General features: G+C 38.0%; 1 protein-coding gene across 2 annotated transcripts in view; it reads left to right on the plus strand.

The window, feature by feature from the left end:
- Positions 1 to 18,459, plus strand: part of LMBRD1 (LMBR1 domain containing 1) — a 73,289-nt gene that overhangs the window by 13,714 nt on the left and 41,116 nt on the right. The window contains exons 4-7 of one of the 2 annotated variants that reach the window (XM_027713253.2): positions 1,817 to 1,914; positions 2,904 to 2,971; positions 8,217 to 8,305; positions 12,306 to 12,379. In XM_027713253.2, coding sequence (XP_027569054.1) covers positions 1,817 to 1,914; positions 2,904 to 2,971; positions 8,217 to 8,305; positions 12,306 to 12,379 — 329 coding nt within the window. The remainder of the gene's footprint in view (positions 1 to 1,816; positions 1,915 to 2,903; positions 2,972 to 8,216; positions 8,306 to 12,305; positions 12,380 to 18,459) is intronic. The other variant, XM_039388965.1, reaches the window with a different exon arrangement.

Genomic DNA, 18,459 nt, shown 5'->3' on the forward strand with positions numbered 1-18,459 from the left:
CCTGGGAGAAGAGACCAACGCCCACCTGACTGCAACCTCCTTTCAGGGAGTTGTAGAGAGTGATGAGGTCTCCCCTGAGCCTCCTCTTCTCCAGGCTAAACAACCCCAGCTCCCTCAGTCTCTCCTCACAGGACTTGTGCTCGAGTCCCTTCACCAGCCTTGTTGCCCTTCTCTGGACCTGCTCCAGCACCTCAATGTCCTTCCTGAACTGAGGCGCCCAGAATGTTATACTCTTGGCTAATATGAGAATTTATGAAGTAGGGAACTTGTTCCTCTTCTTACAATGCCATACTAAATCAGCACTCTAAACAGTAGGTACCTTTAACACTTTGGAATATTTTTTGAAGTAATGAATTTTAGAAAGAAAATCCTGATTCATATTTAGGTTCTAGGTGGCAATACTTGATTTGCCTCCTACACCACCTTAAGTAAAAATGCTGAGGTAGATTTCTTTGAAGTACATGAGTATGATGAGGAGTGCACTAGCCAAGATAAGAGGTCACAAACTTAGGTTGGGGATGAATATATTAGTTAGTGGTGGAAAGGTGCCAATTAGTTGTGCAAAATAAGGCAAAGATGAAAAATAGCCGAAGATCGCAGGTCTTGGGTATTTTTACTTAGCCCTTCAATGGTGTGATTTTTCTGCTTGCACAAGCAACCTTTGTTGTGTGATACTTGTAACATTTTGAGGGCTTGGTAAACTATTCCAGAATACCTTTCTTGTGGGGTGCAAAGACTGTAACATACTGCTTGATGGTTTTTAGTTTCTTAATGGACTTCTGTAGTGTTTATAATGTAAGATACTTAAAAGTATTGAAAGGTTTTGCTAAATAATGATGTGCTAAAACATATGTAATATATAATACAGAGAGCTGCAGATTTAAACTTGAAATTCTGTATCTGAAATTGGCCTTTCCTTTTCATATCACTCTCTAATCAGCCATTTGATTTTGACCAGCTGTCCTAATGTCTTCAAAAGTTACCAGTTAGTATTTGTGAAGACATATATGAGAAAGTCTTCATGTCTGTTAAATTAGCTGGTTTAAACTTTCTTTTATGATCATCTGTGCATCAAAGTAATATGACAGTAGGACTGTTTTGGTTTAGTGGCTACTCAGATAAATGTCTGTTGCAACTTCCAATTAGTCCTTCCTCTAAAAAGTCGTTCCTAAGAAAGGAATGTGACGTGATGATACTATATTGCTACAGTTTGTTTTGTTTTGGGAATTGAGGTCATCAGTGACAGAACCACATCTTCCATCTATAACGTACTTACATTAATAGTAGAACATCACCTGAAATTGAACCCAGTGATCAAAATAGCTTTAAATGTGTTTTTTTTTAATCTATCTTTTCTGTGTACAACTTGTTATTAGGTGGCATAGCTTGCTTTCATTCACTATCCTCTACACTAGCTCTTCCTCAGTGTGCTAGTACTGCATATCACCTCCGTATGTGGTGTGATTTTTGGGGTGTCCTGCAGAGGGCCAGGAGTTGAACTCAATGATCCTGATGGGTCCCTTGGAACTCAGCATGTTCTGTGATTCTAGGAGTTTATTACTTTTAGTCTGTTTATTACTGTTGAAGATGGATCTGAAATCCTTAGTCTGAAAGGGTTAACTCTATCAAGTCCTTAGGAGTTCACAAAACAGTAATAGTTCATATGCTGGCCAGTGAATTTCATTAACTTTTCAATGCTTGAAATTAATAACAGAATGAGAGGAAACTAATATTTTATTCTTTCTTTGAATTACTATGCAGTAAATGAAGTGCCAATGTAACTTTGTCTCTACACTTAATTAATTTTTTTTTCTAGCTTTGTACTCGATCATACTGTTCTGCGTCTTTCTGTGGATTCCCTTTGTCTATTTCTATTATGAGGAGAAGGAAGATGATGATGGCAACACATGCTTGGTGAGTTTACTCTAGCAAATGCACCGAGCAGTGGAAAGGCAAGTGAATACAGCCAAAAAAAATGAAAGCAAGAATGATTGTCTAACTTACGTACTACAGTGTTAATACCATTTCTAAGTCTGTTGTAACAGTTTCTTAAAAATACTGGAGCAACTCTTAGTAAGACTTAGTCTGGCATTGTCTACTCTAAGCACTGTAGTCTTGCATGAAATGAAACTTTAGTGAGATAAGTAATTAACATCTGTATTTGCATGAATTCTTTAAACTTTCTAGAAAATCTTTTGAGCCAAATTTCATATACAGGAAGTTAAAGCTTCTTATGTGAGCCTTTCTTTAGAATAGGAAACATATATGGACAGGTTTTAAAGAAGAGGACAGGAAAATTATACTGATTGCGAGATAAGTACTCAAATTTAGTGTCTTTTTACCAAAGTGTTTGCATTTTTTCTTGAAGTAGGTAGTAGTAATTTACCTGAAGCTATAACCACTTGATTATATTTGTAATGCACTGAAGGTTTTTGAAATGCTGGACTTTGCAGGGTATACAGTAAATGCATGCCAGTAAAGTGCCAACTTCTCAAATGAAAATACTTTTCTGAAGAACCTTTTAGTCATTGATCGTGATTGTTTTCCCTTCCACTCAGTTGTAACCTTAACATGAGAAGACTTCTAATCATAGCCATAATATAAAGGATCAAGTATTTTCTTTTAGACTGTACTGAACAAATGTACTCTGGCTTCTGGCCACAGTTGCTTAAGTGCATAGGTTATGATAGAAGCATAATTCCATGTCATTGTTCATAGTTCTCAAATTATGAGACTCTTCAAGAATGTGTACTTTTCACTTATATCTAAAATTACCCATGGTTTTTATGGAGATTTTTTTTCCTTGAATACCTGTTATGCTAAGTATACTTTTTTTCATAGTTTGGACAAATCCCTTTGGATTTAATTTATGTCAATATATTAACTTTCTCTTTAATACACAGCAGGTTAAAACTGCACTCAAATACACTCTGGGATTCATCACAGTTTGTGCAGTTCTTCTCTTAATTGGGTAAGTATTTGTATTGAACACTGTTCTATGCAAGATTTATTTAGCAAAGTTCTGTTGTGTGCTTCTAAGAGGAAGATTGTGATGCACTCAGTCTGTATAATGAACCATGTAGCTTAATCACTAATAGGGTTTAAATATCCTGAGAACTGGGACCTGGAAAGAAAGAGTTTAAGTGGAAGCTAAAATGATTTCCTAATTGTGGAGATACTTGTGTTTCCAAGTTGACTGTATGTACGCTGTAAATGTATATCAAGGATGTGATGGGTATGACACTACATTGTTACCTCGGTGTACAACAGGGAGTGAAAAATCTGTGCTTGTTCTGTTTTCTGCCTCTATCAAATGCTTCATGGCAAAACAGTTTTTTAGGATATGCTTAGGAGTTATGTGCTTATACTTTCTTAAATGGAAGTGTTCTCTGAGGAATGTAAGTATAGTGTGGAGTTATACTTGATGTAATTTTGCCTTGTATGATAAAGAATTTGCTGGCATTTATTTGAAAGGCAAATGTTACTGAAGTGAATAACTTATTTGCAGCAAGTGCCATTATTCTGAAACTCCAAGCAGTATTACAAATTCAGTTTCAGATCACCACTACGTATGACGTGGACACCAATATGGAATGTTTCTAATGTCTGCTGTGTGATAAGCTTTTTAGCATTTTGACTGCAGCAATAAAGTTGGCTAAGATTACAAATTATATGCTAAAATGATCCATGTCAAAGTACCGGAGCGTGAAGTGGAAACTAGAGTGAAATTAATGCTTCTATTTGTATGCCATCTTATTGGCATAATGTTTTAGTTTTGATAAATATTAAAAGTATGTTTCTAACAAGTCTGTTGACCTTATTGTCTTATAACAGCATATTTGCTGTTATAAGAGACTGAAGGAGTTGTCAACTTAATCATGGTCTAGAAATATTACTAAAATTTCTGAAAAAAGCTGTTTCTGACTGTTGGCTCACATCATGGACATACATATATGTACTGTATAACATATCCAGTTTAGAAAATTTAGTATTATCTCTAATTGGTGTCAGCTGAATCCTCAGTAGTTGTAAGCATGTTTGTTCTTCTCTCCTAGTAAGATAGAACTTGGTTCTTGACTTCTTAATTGTCCTTTGTGCAGTTAGGCTTATTCTTTAAGGTCTACAAAACTTGTAGATTACAGCAGCTTACATCATCCCCTCTGATACTGTGCCATATGACAGTGAGATTGATTTGCAAACCACAGAGCTGTAGTACTTGGTCTTGGACTAAGTTACTGAACGTTGCTTCTCCAGAGATGCATAAACAGCAGGATAAACACTGATAAACAGCAGCAGTATCTGCTGCAGAGAGGGAGGACTCCTTTGGGTACCAATAGGGATTTTGGTATTTCTCATTCTAACTGGAATGGTTTTACTGCTATTATACATAGTAGGTTACCTGCACACTCTTAAGGTGGTAATGATAAAATAGTAGCATCATCCGAATGCCCTCAGAATAAAGCACCCTTGCTACCCAAGATGCTGCTACAGAACAATGTAATTCCTGTATTTCCCCTTTAAGGGAGCCTGTAAGGCTCCCTTGAAGGGAAAAAGGCTCAGTTTTAGAAGCAACTGAGGTGACTGTGCTACAGAAAAATGTGAACTCTCTAGTTCTAGTATAGTTATATATATGTGTGTGTATTTAAATAGCATGTGTCTTGGTGTTTATTTACATGCTTTTCCTGGAGAAGTTTTCTGGCTTAGAGTTAGTCAGCTGTTTTCATAGCAAGGGCAAAGAGTGCCCTCAGAAGTCCCAGTGTGATAAGAAAGAGATAAGTTCTACGTGAAGCTTCTATGTGAGGGGTTCAACTGAATGTGGTAGTGAAAACCAGTCTTGCAGTACTGCCTACTGGTAGTAGGAGGGGATTTTCTCTTTGGCAGTCATGATCAAAGCCACATTAAAACAGACTTTACGTACTGGATTTAATTCTAGGTGGCTAGGCTTAATGGACTAGAATACTCATGCATACAGTTTACAAGAGCAAGAGGGGTTGGAATATTTCCAGTTAAGTGCCTAGCAAGTAGTCTGTCTTCCTGTGCTTACATGACTAGCATCTCATAGCCAGACAGCCTCTGTTCTGATTGATTTAGCTATAGTCATCTGTATAATTAAACCAGGTCAAAAAATAGCTTTAAAGGTCTGCATAAGAAGTTCCTGCCTCTTCCCTGGTCAGCATTCCTCAAAGAAATCGTGGAAGTTATATTAAGTTCAAAGTTTAAGAATCTCGCATTCTTACTGTGATGTTGACCTTGCTCCACTGGAGATCTTTTGGATTGTTGTGGGAAACATGGCACAAAACAGCTGTGACCTTGGAGGTTTTTTCTAAATTGGTAACACAGCTCAATTATCAGGATGTTACTGTCTGAATTCTTATCAGGAGTAGTGTTTATACCTCTTACTTCAGTTGTCTGTTAGTCTATTGCTGTGGCAAAGATGTGCGTGTCTGTAACGCTTAAATCCTCTGCACACAAATAACTTGATGTGGAGTACCATTAAGAGCAAAGTATAGGACAAATTTATATTGGAATACTCAGAAGTAGTTTTTACTTGTAATGTCTTTCCTTCTCGTAATACAAGGAAAGTAGATAACTTTTCTCTAAATGTCATGTGCTTGTCAAGGGGCTTGAGATACTACAGTCTACGTTAAGGCACACTTGCACAGCAGTCTGATGTGAAATAAAATGCTTTCTTTTAATGCTAATCAGTGTTTGGTCCTAAAAGGAATGCTTCCATGATTGTCAGTGTTTGGAATCAAACTGATTACCTTAAATTTTCTAGAACCATTAGTTTTTCAAAAGCTTGAATATATGTCTAATTAACCTATAAATAGTTATGCAAATTATTTTCTTAAAGCGAGTTCTGTGATATGAGTTGAAATGTAATGTGTTAGAAAATAATTTCCTCAGGATGACAGTTCTGACAGTTCTTTGATTTAAGGATCAAACTTGACCCATCTACACCTGTGTGTTATTAGCCCTGCCAAAAGTTAATAGTTTTAAACTGCTCATCTTGCATTTACTTTCCTTGTTGTGTAGCCTAGATATTGATCTACATCATAAGCATAATATACCCAGGATGTGTTTTGAACAGCATAGCAGTTTTCTTCTACTCTTAAAATTACTGCAGTTAATACTTTCATTTATGCCCAGAACTCCAAGTGTCACACATCACAGCTGAGCTGCTTTGTTTGCTTGCATTACCTAAGTTCTCAGCTACACTGCCCTGGTGCTTGTACTCTATTCAGGCACTGTATTGATCACAGTGATGACAGGTAAATGGAGTTATTTCGCATGGAAACTTCTCATTCTGTTGATGGCTACTATGACCCTTAGGCTGCGTTGACCATATAGTCGACCCAGCAAAATAGCCAAGGCTTTGGTCAAATTTCTTGCTTAGTGTGCATGGAGAATAGGCCTAAACTGCTGTGTGATGTGCTGATGCAATAGATAGGCTGTGTTTTGGAGATCCTTTGGGAGTGTGGACTGGATGCAGGTCTGTAGATGGCTAGGTGTGCTAACTCTGTCTTGTGCATGGAACTTGAGCAGGAGCAGAATCAGATGTCCATCTCCTTCAGTTGAGATTTATCTGAGTAATAATTGAAGAGTGTGTATAACATATGCAGTGGCTCCTGTTCTGATTAGTGTCCTTCCTTTGACATGCTGGTTGTAGGTAGTCTCAGAAAAAAAAAAAAGGGAATCCTATTACTCTTGGGGGAAAAAAGGCAAGCAAGTTCTAAGTATCCTAAGATGTTCTTCCATCTCATTTGTTCCCTGCTGTGGTCTACAGATACCAGATCCATACTGATGCTAAAATAAAAAGGACTTGAGTTTACTTATGTTCTGTCTCCTATTTTAACTGTTTTTAGCAAATAAACCTGCAGTTATTTGTGTTTCTATCTCTCTTGTAAGTAGAAATATTGCCTAACTTGGTTTTAATACCCATGTCTTCATGTTGCTTGGATGCTGTTTTACAGAAAGAATCACTGCTAGAGGCAGGTACAAGAAGAAAATCTAAAGTCAACAAGCATGCGTCAAATTAAGTAAATGCTAGCCCTTTATCTGCCTCTAGTGCAGTCAAGAAGCTGCAAATCAAGAATTTTTTAGAAATTAAGATTTTAATTTTTAAAATGCCAGCTTTTTTTGCAGACTACCAGTTTAGTTTTAGTGTGATAATGAGAGCACACTGTTGGTTTAGCCCTAACTTTTGATACATAAGCATCTTTTTTGTACTTGGAAGTTTGAGACATATTCCTGGATATGCGTATTTGTTTGGGACTTGAAGTGGGGATCTAATTAATGTATTCTTTCTTATACAAGTGTGAAAGATACTTGTGAGCATTCTTGTTGGACTTAGGGTTGGGTTCTCCCATTCTTTGTCTAAAATGTTTCCTTTCAAATCTGACTTCCTTGTGACTTGTAGGCATCCTGTTTCACGTCTCAAAGAGATGATTTCAGTGGTTTTTTGGTATGGAGATACTGGTTTTCCAGCTGTTACAAAACCAACTGTTTTGTCTATAGAGGTGCTGAAGAGTTACTCTTATAATTTGACTTCAGATGGTGTGACTGACAAGATGAAGCTTTCAGTTAGAGGACTCTTCTACCTGACATTATTCTCTGAGTGTTCTTTGCTAGTCTCTGCTTATTGGAAAATCAAAAACCTTGAATGAACTTCTCTGGGCCAACTACAGAACAAAGAATGGAATGCAGCAGATGTGTTAGTTTAGTTGTAATAATGGAAGATAAACATGTCCCTTTAAATTTTAATACTTGTTTTGGAAATCATTAATTGTTTTATTTTGGCTTTCAGAAGTGTGTATTTATAGGAGAATTTGTCTCAATTGATGTTTAAAGTTTACTTGCTCCTCTGCATTGCATATGAATCAAATCAGGATAGTAAATCAGATTAATAAATCTTAATGATACTTGAGTGTAGGGTCCTTACCTTTTTTAGGACTGGTAAATAGAAAATCACTTGTTCATTGACCTCGGGCCTGACTCTGCACGCTCATACATGTACTCTGTTGGTCTAAATAAAGCATTTTAGGGGAATGTAAATAAAATGAAAGACTGCCTTCAGAATTTTTGAAGCCTAATGTCACAAAACTTTGATTCTTCAGGAATGAATGGATTTCCATCTTCTTAATTGGAAAGTAGAATTCTTTTTATATTTGAGTAATTAGGGTAAGAAAGATTAATTTTTTTTTTCTGTATTACAGTGCTTTTGTTCCTTTGGATATTCCCAACAAGAAGAATTCCACAGAGTGGGAAAAAGTGAAGCTCCTGTTTGAAGAATTTGGAAGTAGTCGTAAGTTTGAGATTTGTTGTGAGCTTTGCATAAATTGCTACTAACTTGTTTTGGCACACTTGTCATTGACTGAACAAGATGATTAACTTCCTTTGTGACAGTTTTCTAACTTGACTTTAACTGCTCACCTACACTAAGTCTTTCCAATAAGATTGTTCCTCCTCTTCAGAGAAAATTTAGAACTGTCTTTAAAGTACAGAGGGGAGACACTGGCAGTGTCTGCTTTCAGTACAGTCCGCATTTGACAGCATGGGTTCCAATATTGTGTCCTGATATTAGTGGTGGGGAGGGGAAGGTACTTTCTTCTATAGTTTTTACTTAATGCAGCTCTTAAAGGCTATTTGCATGCTGAAGTTTGACTTTTAGGGTATGGTGAGTGTGTATCTTGTGTAACAGTCTTTAATCGTACCTAATGAAAAGCAATACTGCTGTTCACTGGAAGAATGAAACTAGTAAGTGGCTTTGTCTGTTTAGATGGGAAAATCCTATGGGTGTTATGACTTTTTCTCTTTTTTCTCCTAGTACTGACCTTTTCTAAAATTTTTGTGTTTGCATTTGTTATACTAGGGCTGTAAAGAACTAGTGTGAAGACCAAACTCCATGAAGTAATATTTAACCTTTAGCTTGTGCAGTTCATGTTTTTAGCCAGTGCAATTCATGTGTTCCATTTTCAGGGAAAAAGTGTGAAGAAAGTGTTTTGTAGGTGAGATAAGACAGATTTCATGTTGCTTTCCAAAGGAAGATAACTAAAAGTTGTCTAGCAAACATTAATCCCAATGCACAGGTACTCCAGTATTTGAGCCTCATTCTCTATGTATCAGAGTATTGGCTTCTGTGTGAATGTTTTAGAATATAATGATACAAGCCTTTGTCAAGTCCCATTCTGCATTATTCTAGGAATTTTGTACTGACTATAAGTTCCCTGCAATGACATTAGCCAGCTCTGTCAGTGCTTCAGGGCCCATCAACTTTGTATGTACAGCTGGCTGAAGTATTCTGTAACCTGATCCTCTTCCACTAAGAGTACGTATTTCTTACCGCCTTTTTCCCTGAGCTCCCAGATTTGGGTTTCCTGAAGTCTGATCTTGCTAGTAAAAGACTGAGGCAAAGAAAGCGTTTAGTAACTCGGACTTTTCATGGAAAAGTCCTGGAAAAGTTCTATATCACCAGGGCCCCTGCCCCACTCAACAACAGGCTCCTATATTGCCTCATCTTCCTCTTGCCATTTAAATACTCAACCTTTCTTGTTTGCTTTTACATCCTTGCAGACTCTTTAATCATAATATGCTCTGTGCTATAAACTGTGCTTGTCAGCATAGGAGATGGGGAGGACAAGTCCATAGCTTATTGAGCATTTTGGCTGTCTGCTTGTGTGTGTTAATCTTGCTTCGCAAAGATTATAACAGCATAGGAATAAATGCTTCTCAGATTGTTTATACAGATACTGACAGTGGTTGAGCTGAGATGTAAGCTGATTTTTCCAGGCTACCTTGATATGACTGTAATGAAATATTTATCTCTGTATCTGTTTTTGCTATGAAAATATAGTATAGTTAATAATTATTTTGAGGAAGGTATAATGATTAAGATGCTGGGTTGGGATGTGGAAGTCTGTTTTTGTGTTCTGACTCCATCAGCATTTTCTTATGACTTGAAATTTCATAGGATAATTCAGGCTGAAGAGACCTCAGATCATCTAGTCAAATGTCCTGCACCAAGAAGGAAGCTGTTAGGTCAGACTGGATTGCTTAGGGCTTTATCAGCTAGCTCTTGAAAACCCCCTACATTTGGAAACTCATTTATCTCATTGTGAAAGAATCTCTCCTCTTACCCGGTGTGGGTTTAATGCCGTCACCCATTGACTCACACTGGACAGCTATGCACCAGTGAAGACCCTGGACCCCACCTCTTCAATAAGCAGACAGGCTGCATTAAGTGTCTCCAAAGCTGTCTCTGCAGGCTGAACAAGCCTGGCTCCTCAGCTTTGCTGCACAGCATGTGCTCCAATTTCTGACCAACTTAGTTCTCCTCTTAACTTGCTCAGATTTGTCAATCTTACCTGTAGCAGGGGCCTCAAAGGTGGCTGCAGCATTCCTTATATGGTCCCATCCTTTAACAGAGGGGCATATTCCAGTTGATACAGCCCAAGATGCCATTGGACTTCCATACTGGTAGGGCACACTGCTGGTTTATCTTCAGATTGCTGTCTCCCAAGATGACCTTGGGCTTTGTAGAGCTACTCCACAGACAGCAAATTGTGGGAGACCAAACAGATGTTTGGACTGGAGAGCCAGAGGCAGCTCCCCAGCTAGAAGCCTCAGCAAATGCCTGGAGAAGGTTCTTTTGTGTTCCAGTTGCTGGAGAAATAAGGTCAAAATGCTTGCCTGTTGTCTTTACTTGTACCTGTTGTCCTGTTTTTATCTTAATTTACCCTTTTCCTTTGCCTGTCTGCAGTGGACCAAAGAAATATAAAGATCTCGAGACAGAGAACAAGTATCCAACATCATCAGTTGGTAGTGGCATAATAAAAGGAATACAAACTCATCCACTGAGGCAGAGCCTGATAATATACTTCTAGTATACAATTATAAGTTTTTCAGCTAGTTAGTTTTTTAATGTTCCATTGAGCATAGTTCAGACTTTTAAGATGGATATTAAATGTTGGTTTCAAATACTTGTACAGAAGGAACATCAAATATGGTAAGTACATTGTGTGATATGTTGCAAGTAGAGGTCACTCCTTTGGTTGTTTTTTTTTTTCCCCTGAGCTTCAGAAACTAAGTCAAAGTACTGAAGGGAGTCACAAGTACTGAAGGGAGAATAGTGCTAGGCTTAGGGTTTGGTTTTGTGATTTTTTTTTTTTTGGAGAGTTTTTTATAAGTTTTAAACATAGCTTTAGCATTTGAAATCTAGGGACATATTGCTTTTAGCTGGGAAAGTTGTTTGCTATTATGTGGCAAAAACAGCAAAAGAGAGATTTGAGCTGTGAAGTTGGATTTGGTTGTGCTCTTGTATTAGTTTAGGAAGGAGGCCTGTAGGGTTGGTCAGAAGAAAGATGCAGCTTCTCATGGAGGATCTCAGTTTATGACTGCTTGGTACTGTGTTCAGAAAATAAGAATGGAAACTGGCTAGTAATTCTATGTGAGTAAGAATAAAAGTTACTGTACCCTAAATTCTTGAATTAACTAGAGGGAAGAACATGGGGAAGAACTCTAAATACTGGCTTGGTTATGACCAGGCAGAAATATGAATTTGATTGCTGAAGGTTAATTTCTGTAATATCTACTGTAAGTTTCCGTGTTACTATTTAACCAAAACCACTTGTGATGTGTCCTGCACAGTGAGGTTAGGGACAGGCCTGTTGTGAAGCATTATGCAAGAGGTTTCAGGGAGTCTATTGCCTTTTTGTTTGATAAATCTTTTACTATCCCTTTTAATTTCTAGAATGATAATAAGGCTACAGTAACTCTTTAGACCCCTGAACTTCTTCCAGTTTGTAGATCTGCATGTCCACTGGGTGAAGCTGACGCCTGCAGCCTGGACTTTTTTGGTTGGTTGAAGAAACCATACTTGACTGATTCTGTATAATACTTTAGTAGGAGAAATTAGGTGATAAAGAAAATTAAGATTAACCATCCAGAATGCATGTAAAAATTGTGCAAGCATACCACAGCACCCTAGGGAAGCCAGCAATAGGTCTTGAAGAATCATTAGACAGCTATGGGACCAAGTTCATTAGTGGCTCTTCAGCCATTTGACTGAATGCAACTTCTGCGAGTCTGTCCCACTTCCTGCAATGTGCGAGGAAGATCTACTGTGGATAAAAAACTATGCTAGATAAATATTTCATCTGAGTTATGGCTGGTAACTGTGTCGCAATTTTTTTCTTTATTCTCCTGAACTTAAATCTCATCCATAAACCAATTCAGGAAGAAGGGTTCTTATACATCTACTGTAAGTATTTTCAGAAGGCTTTTTTCTTTTCTTTTTTTTTTTGCAGATGGCTTGACTGCACTTTCATTTTCCATTAGTTCTTTGACTGTGATTGGAATGCTGGCGGCTATCACTTACACAGTAAGTTGTTATGCAAATTTTTCATTCATGATATTTAGATGTATCTTCTGTTTTCCTGGTAAGTTTTAATCTTTAAGTTCATGTCCTTGCTAATATAACTATCTTCCATTGTATCCTGGCTTTAGCATAGTGAAGTTGTTCCCATGTAGCTTTGCTGTGAACTCTGAAATGCCTCTGTAGCAAGAGGTCACGAGAAAAATTATTTTGAAGCATTGCTACCCAAGGAGGTGTTTTGTTTCAGGCTATAAGTGTATGAAATTCTCCTAGAACAAGTATATAAGAAAGAGGGTTTGTCTTAACTGGGTGAGGGGATAAGGGATAAGCTAAATATTACCTTTAAACTCTTAATTGAGGAACAAGCATAGTTAATGATTTTCTGTCTCTCTGGCTGGTGTAAGTTGTAGCAGAATTATGTGAGGCAATTCAGTACAGGTTCTTGAGATGTGTCAACCTTGACAGCTCAGTGGTCATTAGGGTCTGTGCAGTAGGTAGGAGAACAATTGGGTGGATCAGCTAGTGGGTATCTTAGGTGAGCTGAATTGCTCTCAGGCCCATTGACTAGGTGCTTTAACTTGACCCCGACCATAAATTTCATTACTTTAAGCCTTTTTTAAAATGACATGGGTCATCAAATTATTCAGGCTATCTTACTGACATCTATGTCATGTGATGGTCAAAAAAGACCCAGACCTTCACTTAGCCTGTAATAATGTCAGCTTTTAAATTTGTTTTCCTGAAGTATAGAAGGAAAGATTAATCTCTTGTTCAACTGCATTACATTACTGAAGAGCACATGTAGTGTTATTTTAACCTCCATGAGACTAACATTAAGGCCAAACTCATTAGCTGGAAGAACAACATCAGCGTTTTGTTCAAACAACCAAGTATTGTTTTTATAACTGTTAGCAAACGTCTATAAAGATCTAAAATGTGAGATTGTTTACATTTCAGTCAGCAGTAAATTTGTTTTATTTTCACAATGTATGAGAAAAACCCTAGATGTGGATGGATGTGGCATTTTGTGCTATGGTTTAGTGGGCATGGTGGTATGCAGCCAAAGGTTGGACTTGATGATATTGGTCTTTTACAACTTTAATGATTCTATGATTCTTGGAGATTTTTCAATTTATTGCTGATATTTTCTACTTCCACTGTTATTTTTGAACACAGATTGGCTGTAGGCACCATTCAGCTGAGTATTACAATATACTTTTGTCCTCAACACTAGCTGAACTTGGAAATATGTGGCTTCCATCAGCATTCAATAACTTCAGTGTTCTGTGTTGTCTGTGTTTTCTCAGATGAAGACAATACCTTGGTCTTCAATGTTGATGACTTAGTCTTAACGTATTTAGGACTTATACAGATACTGAGAGATAAATAAGTAAACATCAAGCATGAGCAAGTCTTGTCTGAATACCTTGTTTACTAAGATTTCAGGCTTATTTGTTCCTTTGAAAACTTCAACTGAGCTGTCCATGCAAATGCTTGGAGCATGAAATTTTGTCATTCTGAAACTATCCCTTCTGTTTTAGAGTATGTAAGCATTAAGGCAAAGCGGGAGAAATGGATGAGCCATTTAATAGAAGTTTTAGAGATGAGCTCACACAGGAGGGGGCTGTTATCAACCTCGGTGAGGTTTTTTTGTTCAGGGAACTGTAGAGTCTTATGCTTAAACAGTGAGCTGATTTTGATATATGGGTGGACTGTACAAATGTGGCAGACAATGAAAACCACCTATTACAAGGTCTGTTTTCAAAGTTGGATCGGTAGCAGGTTTTTTAATGCTCTAGTGCTTTCATAGCACTTTGCCCACTATCAGTGATGGTCGGGCTTCCATATGTAAGTGATTTCTACCTCTTAACAGCGTGAGCAATGCTGTTATTATGGTCTGAAGAGTGAATAGAGTGTGACCTTGACAGCATGTGGATGCCATGTACCTGCATTCCAATTTTTATTGCTGGCAGGACTTTTTCCAGTGGTATGACAAAATGCAAAAGTTAGTTCAATAGTGAAAAGTTAGTGGGCTGTGGCACTTCCGTAAGTCTAAGGGAGAGGTTGGCCCAGCGTGTAGTCTTTCTTTACCAGTTTGGATTGTTCCACTTCAGAGGAAGAGATGCATGATTCTGGAAGGGAGTAACTGTCTTTTTCTTGGTAGCTTTGCACTTCTTGGTGTTACGGGGTTTTTTTGCTGTGTTAGCCTGATATAAAACTCGCCTCTAGATGAGATAAAGGCATTAGTGCACAGGCAAGCCTGTGAGGCATTGTCTGTAATGCTTGTCTCTGGCTCTAGACATCTGACAAGTAAGTAGTTAGGCTCTTGTGTTTTTCAGATAGCATTCTGCATGCCTATCAAATTGTTTGTCCCAGTTTCCAAAAGTGGGAGGTCTTTGTGCTTAGTCATCAAACCACTGTTTGATCATTGGTCATAGATTTATTTTTTTTTTAAGCATAGAAAGAGAACACTATTATACGGGGGTGAACACAAGAAGAAAAGCAACTATTTCCAAGTTTTCCACAAATGTTTAGCAGATGATGGAAAAAGAATAGATGGGGACACAATGTGTATCTCAGTTCCTGCACCTCTGGATAGAGGTGATTGCAGATCTTTGGTTTATATCAGTGAAGAGTTGAGGATTTGTGGTACAGACGTAACTGAAATCTTTTCTATGTTCCCCTGACTTGTGCATGTCTTCAGCCTCTTTCAATGCCAGTGTTGCAACTGCATGTTAAAGGAAGGTTAAGGCAAGATGTATCTGGTCCTCTGTATAGTCATATTCATAGTGAAGGAAAAAATCTAAATTAGAGTCTAATAAAGGTTGTATTGTAATAAGTGATATGTTAGCAAATCCTTTCATACCTAATTAAACATGGCTTTACATTGAATGCCTACTATAACACAAAATACTAAAAATAAGTAGGAATACTGTGCCTGCAGTGACTGCAGTTGACTGATTTAATCGTACCATGAAACAGATGAATCAAGTGCTTCTATTTAAGTCCGTGGCAGTTCTATTTATCCATTCTACAATTAGTTAAAATGTGTGTTAACGGTACTGCTTTGTGTGGCCTTCAGTGTGAGGAATTAGATTATAGCTGCTCTGAAATTGAATTTCTGCATTGTGGTAATATACAATACTGTGAAAAGTTGAGGGGTAAAAAAAGGCTTTGGCACTGTCAGCAGGTAGCCTTGAATTTGAGTAGAAACTGAGAAAAAAAGCTCACTTTAGCATGTGTGTGCTTCTAGGCTTTCTTTGTGAAAGCATATTCTCCTGCTTCCACAGGAGGAGGGATGCAGTGGGCTGGTGTTCTTTAGATAGTAAATGGCTGCAGTTTAAAGTATGGAACTAGCAAACTTGCCCCAATGACTAATCCAGTTAAAAATCTGGTTTTTAAGGATCGATTGAGTGTTCTGGGCCTCTCTGAAGGTCCAGGTTGATTTAATGTATTACTCTGAAATACATGGTGAGCTATTAATGTAACAAGTCTGATAAGACTGCTTATCAGACCATGCTGTATTGTAGCATTTGATATGTTGGGATTTTGGGGGGGAAGGTGACAGATGGGGGGACAACATATTGAAGCTCTGTGGTGGACAAAAGTTGCTGACATTTGAGGACTTGTGTTACTGAATGTGATAGAAAGGTAGATAACATTGCAGTTTGATGTGGTTGTCATTATATTAGCTTTCTGTGTTCCATTTTATTATGACTTCAAACATCAAAATCACAGTAAATTTGATCTAGTGATACATACAGAGAAGAGCTTTTGTCGTAGTTTGAGGGGAAAATGCAGCGTTTGCCTTTTTTGTTTGAGTTTTTCCCCAGTGTCTGAATGGCGTAGCATGAAATAGACTGTTAAAACTGAAGTTGCTGAAGAAATAAAATTTATTTAGTGTGAAAAGTTCCTGAGCTCCTCAGTTTCTGTGAAATGCTAGTTAAGAATTTGGAGAGGATTAGTAATAAATTATGATCCTGACAGCATCTCATCCCTGAAGGTAAATCACTGGGAGGGTACTAACATGGAAATTACCAGCTTAAGGAGTTAATATAAAACTCAAAACAGCTTTCAGTGATAACTTAATACAGAAGATTGTGTGTGTTTTGCAGATGCTCTTAGTTAAAAGCAAGAATTATGGTAATAATTAGATTTTAATTCAAGTTTCATGCTTGCTATGAAATATCTTCAGAAGTCAACAGCTAATATTTGAATAAAGGAGCAAATGAAATATTTTATGGTATTTCTTAACACCATGTCATTCAAATGAGAATATAAATGAGATGCAAGGAGAGTGATTGAGGGGAAAAAAAGGAGTGTTTAGAAAGTATTTTTAACTCCACACTTTAAGTGGAAAATAAATTGGAAAATAAATTGGTTTGTTGTGTTTGGCTTTCTATGTGATGACATTTGAGACAGTTCTGCAGAGTGACAACTGCGGCTTCCCTGGGCCCATAACAGTGTCCGGCTGTGAGCTGTGTGGTTTTGGAGTCGGAACCTTTTTCCAGTAGTGTTGGACTTCCATAGGAAAAACAGAGCTTCTCTAACACTTGATGGCAAAGCAAGATGACAGGTGTCTAGCGTGAGGCTAAACACTTTGACAGTAGTGTATAAGGATAAGCTACAGCAGACATCTTAGCTGTATTTGACAAGTTTCTCACCTTATAAGAAGTCCATAACAGTAAATTCTCAAATTATTTCCTTACATTTGCCTTATCTTTTCTTCTGTTAGCTTCGTTTCTGTTTTTTGACTCTAGCCATTCCAATTAGCAGTTTTTCTTCCTACGGTACTTATTTTACTAAGAGGTGGGCAGAGAACTGAGTTGTCTAAATTTTCCAAAAACTTGAAGTGTAGCAAACATACAGGTTAGGACAAAAAAAAAACCCCAAAACAAAAACCAAAACAAACAAAAAAAACCCAAAGAAATTGTGTGGTCAAGCAGAATACTGGTTTTTTAGCAGCATGACTTTTTTCAAATCATATCTAACAGTTTGAGTTCTGTTTCTAGACCATATTCATATTGCTACAGTACCATTTTTAAAACATAATTCAAAATTTTCTGAAACAAGTTTATGGACAGATATCCATATCTGTTTATGGACAGATATACAAACTTAACTCTTGAAGTTTCAAAAGGTTTGACTTTTGAGCTGAACTGTTCTTAGAGCAATGCTTCTCATGTCAGCCTCCAGCTCTTCACAACTCCTGTACTGTTATAACATGCTGACATCTCTTGTTGATGTGCATTTTCCAAACATTGAGAACCCACACCTAACCCACACTGAGCATCTCCCATAAGATCCCCACAGAGAAGCTTACAAAATATGGGTTGGATGAGCAGACAGGGAGGTGGATTGAAAACTGGCTGAATGTCTGGGCCTAGTGGATGGTGATCAATGACATGAAGTCTAGTTGGAGGCCAGTCGTTAGTGGGATATGCCAGGGATCACTACTGGTTCCAGTTCTGTTCAGTGTGTTCATTAATGATCAGGATGATGTGGCAGGGTGTACCCTCAGCAAGCTTGTAGGTGGCACAAAACTGGGATGATGCCCTCTGGAGCTAATACCCCAGAGGGTTGTGCTGCCCTCCTGAGAGACCTTGCTAGGTTGGACAGTTGGCTGACAGGAACACTATCAAATTCAGCAAGGGAAAGTGCTAAGCAGTGCAGAATGAACTCACACAAATATATGCACGGAATCACCCAGCAGGAAAGCAGCTTTGAGAAGAAGCACCTGGGAGTTCTGGTGGGCATCAAGTGAACCACGGGCCAGGAGTGTACTCTTGCTGTGAAGAAGGCTGGTAGTATCCTGAGCTGCTTTAGGAGGAGTATTGCCAGCAGGTTGTTGGTGATTCTTTGCCTTTACTCAGCCCTGGTAAGGCCACATGTGGAGTTCTGGGCTCTTCCTGTTACGAGTAAAGTCTTGGAGCTAGAACTGTTAACCAAGAGAAAAAGAAGACTTAGGGGAAGTCTTGTCAATGTGTACAAATATCTGAAGGGAGAGTGCAGAGTATGGAGCCAGGCTCTTTTCAGAGATGCCCAGGAATGGGATGAGAGGCAGAAGGCACAAGCTGGAACACTGA

The sequence above is a fragment of the Pipra filicauda genome, unplaced genomic scaffold, assembly GCF_003945595.2.
Source record: "Pipra filicauda isolate LSUMZ 115617 unplaced genomic scaffold, ASM394559v2 scaffold123_size2130275_pilon, whole genome shotgun sequence".
In the NCBI taxonomy this organism is placed as follows: Eukaryota; Metazoa; Chordata; class Aves; order Passeriformes; family Pipridae; genus Pipra; species Pipra filicauda.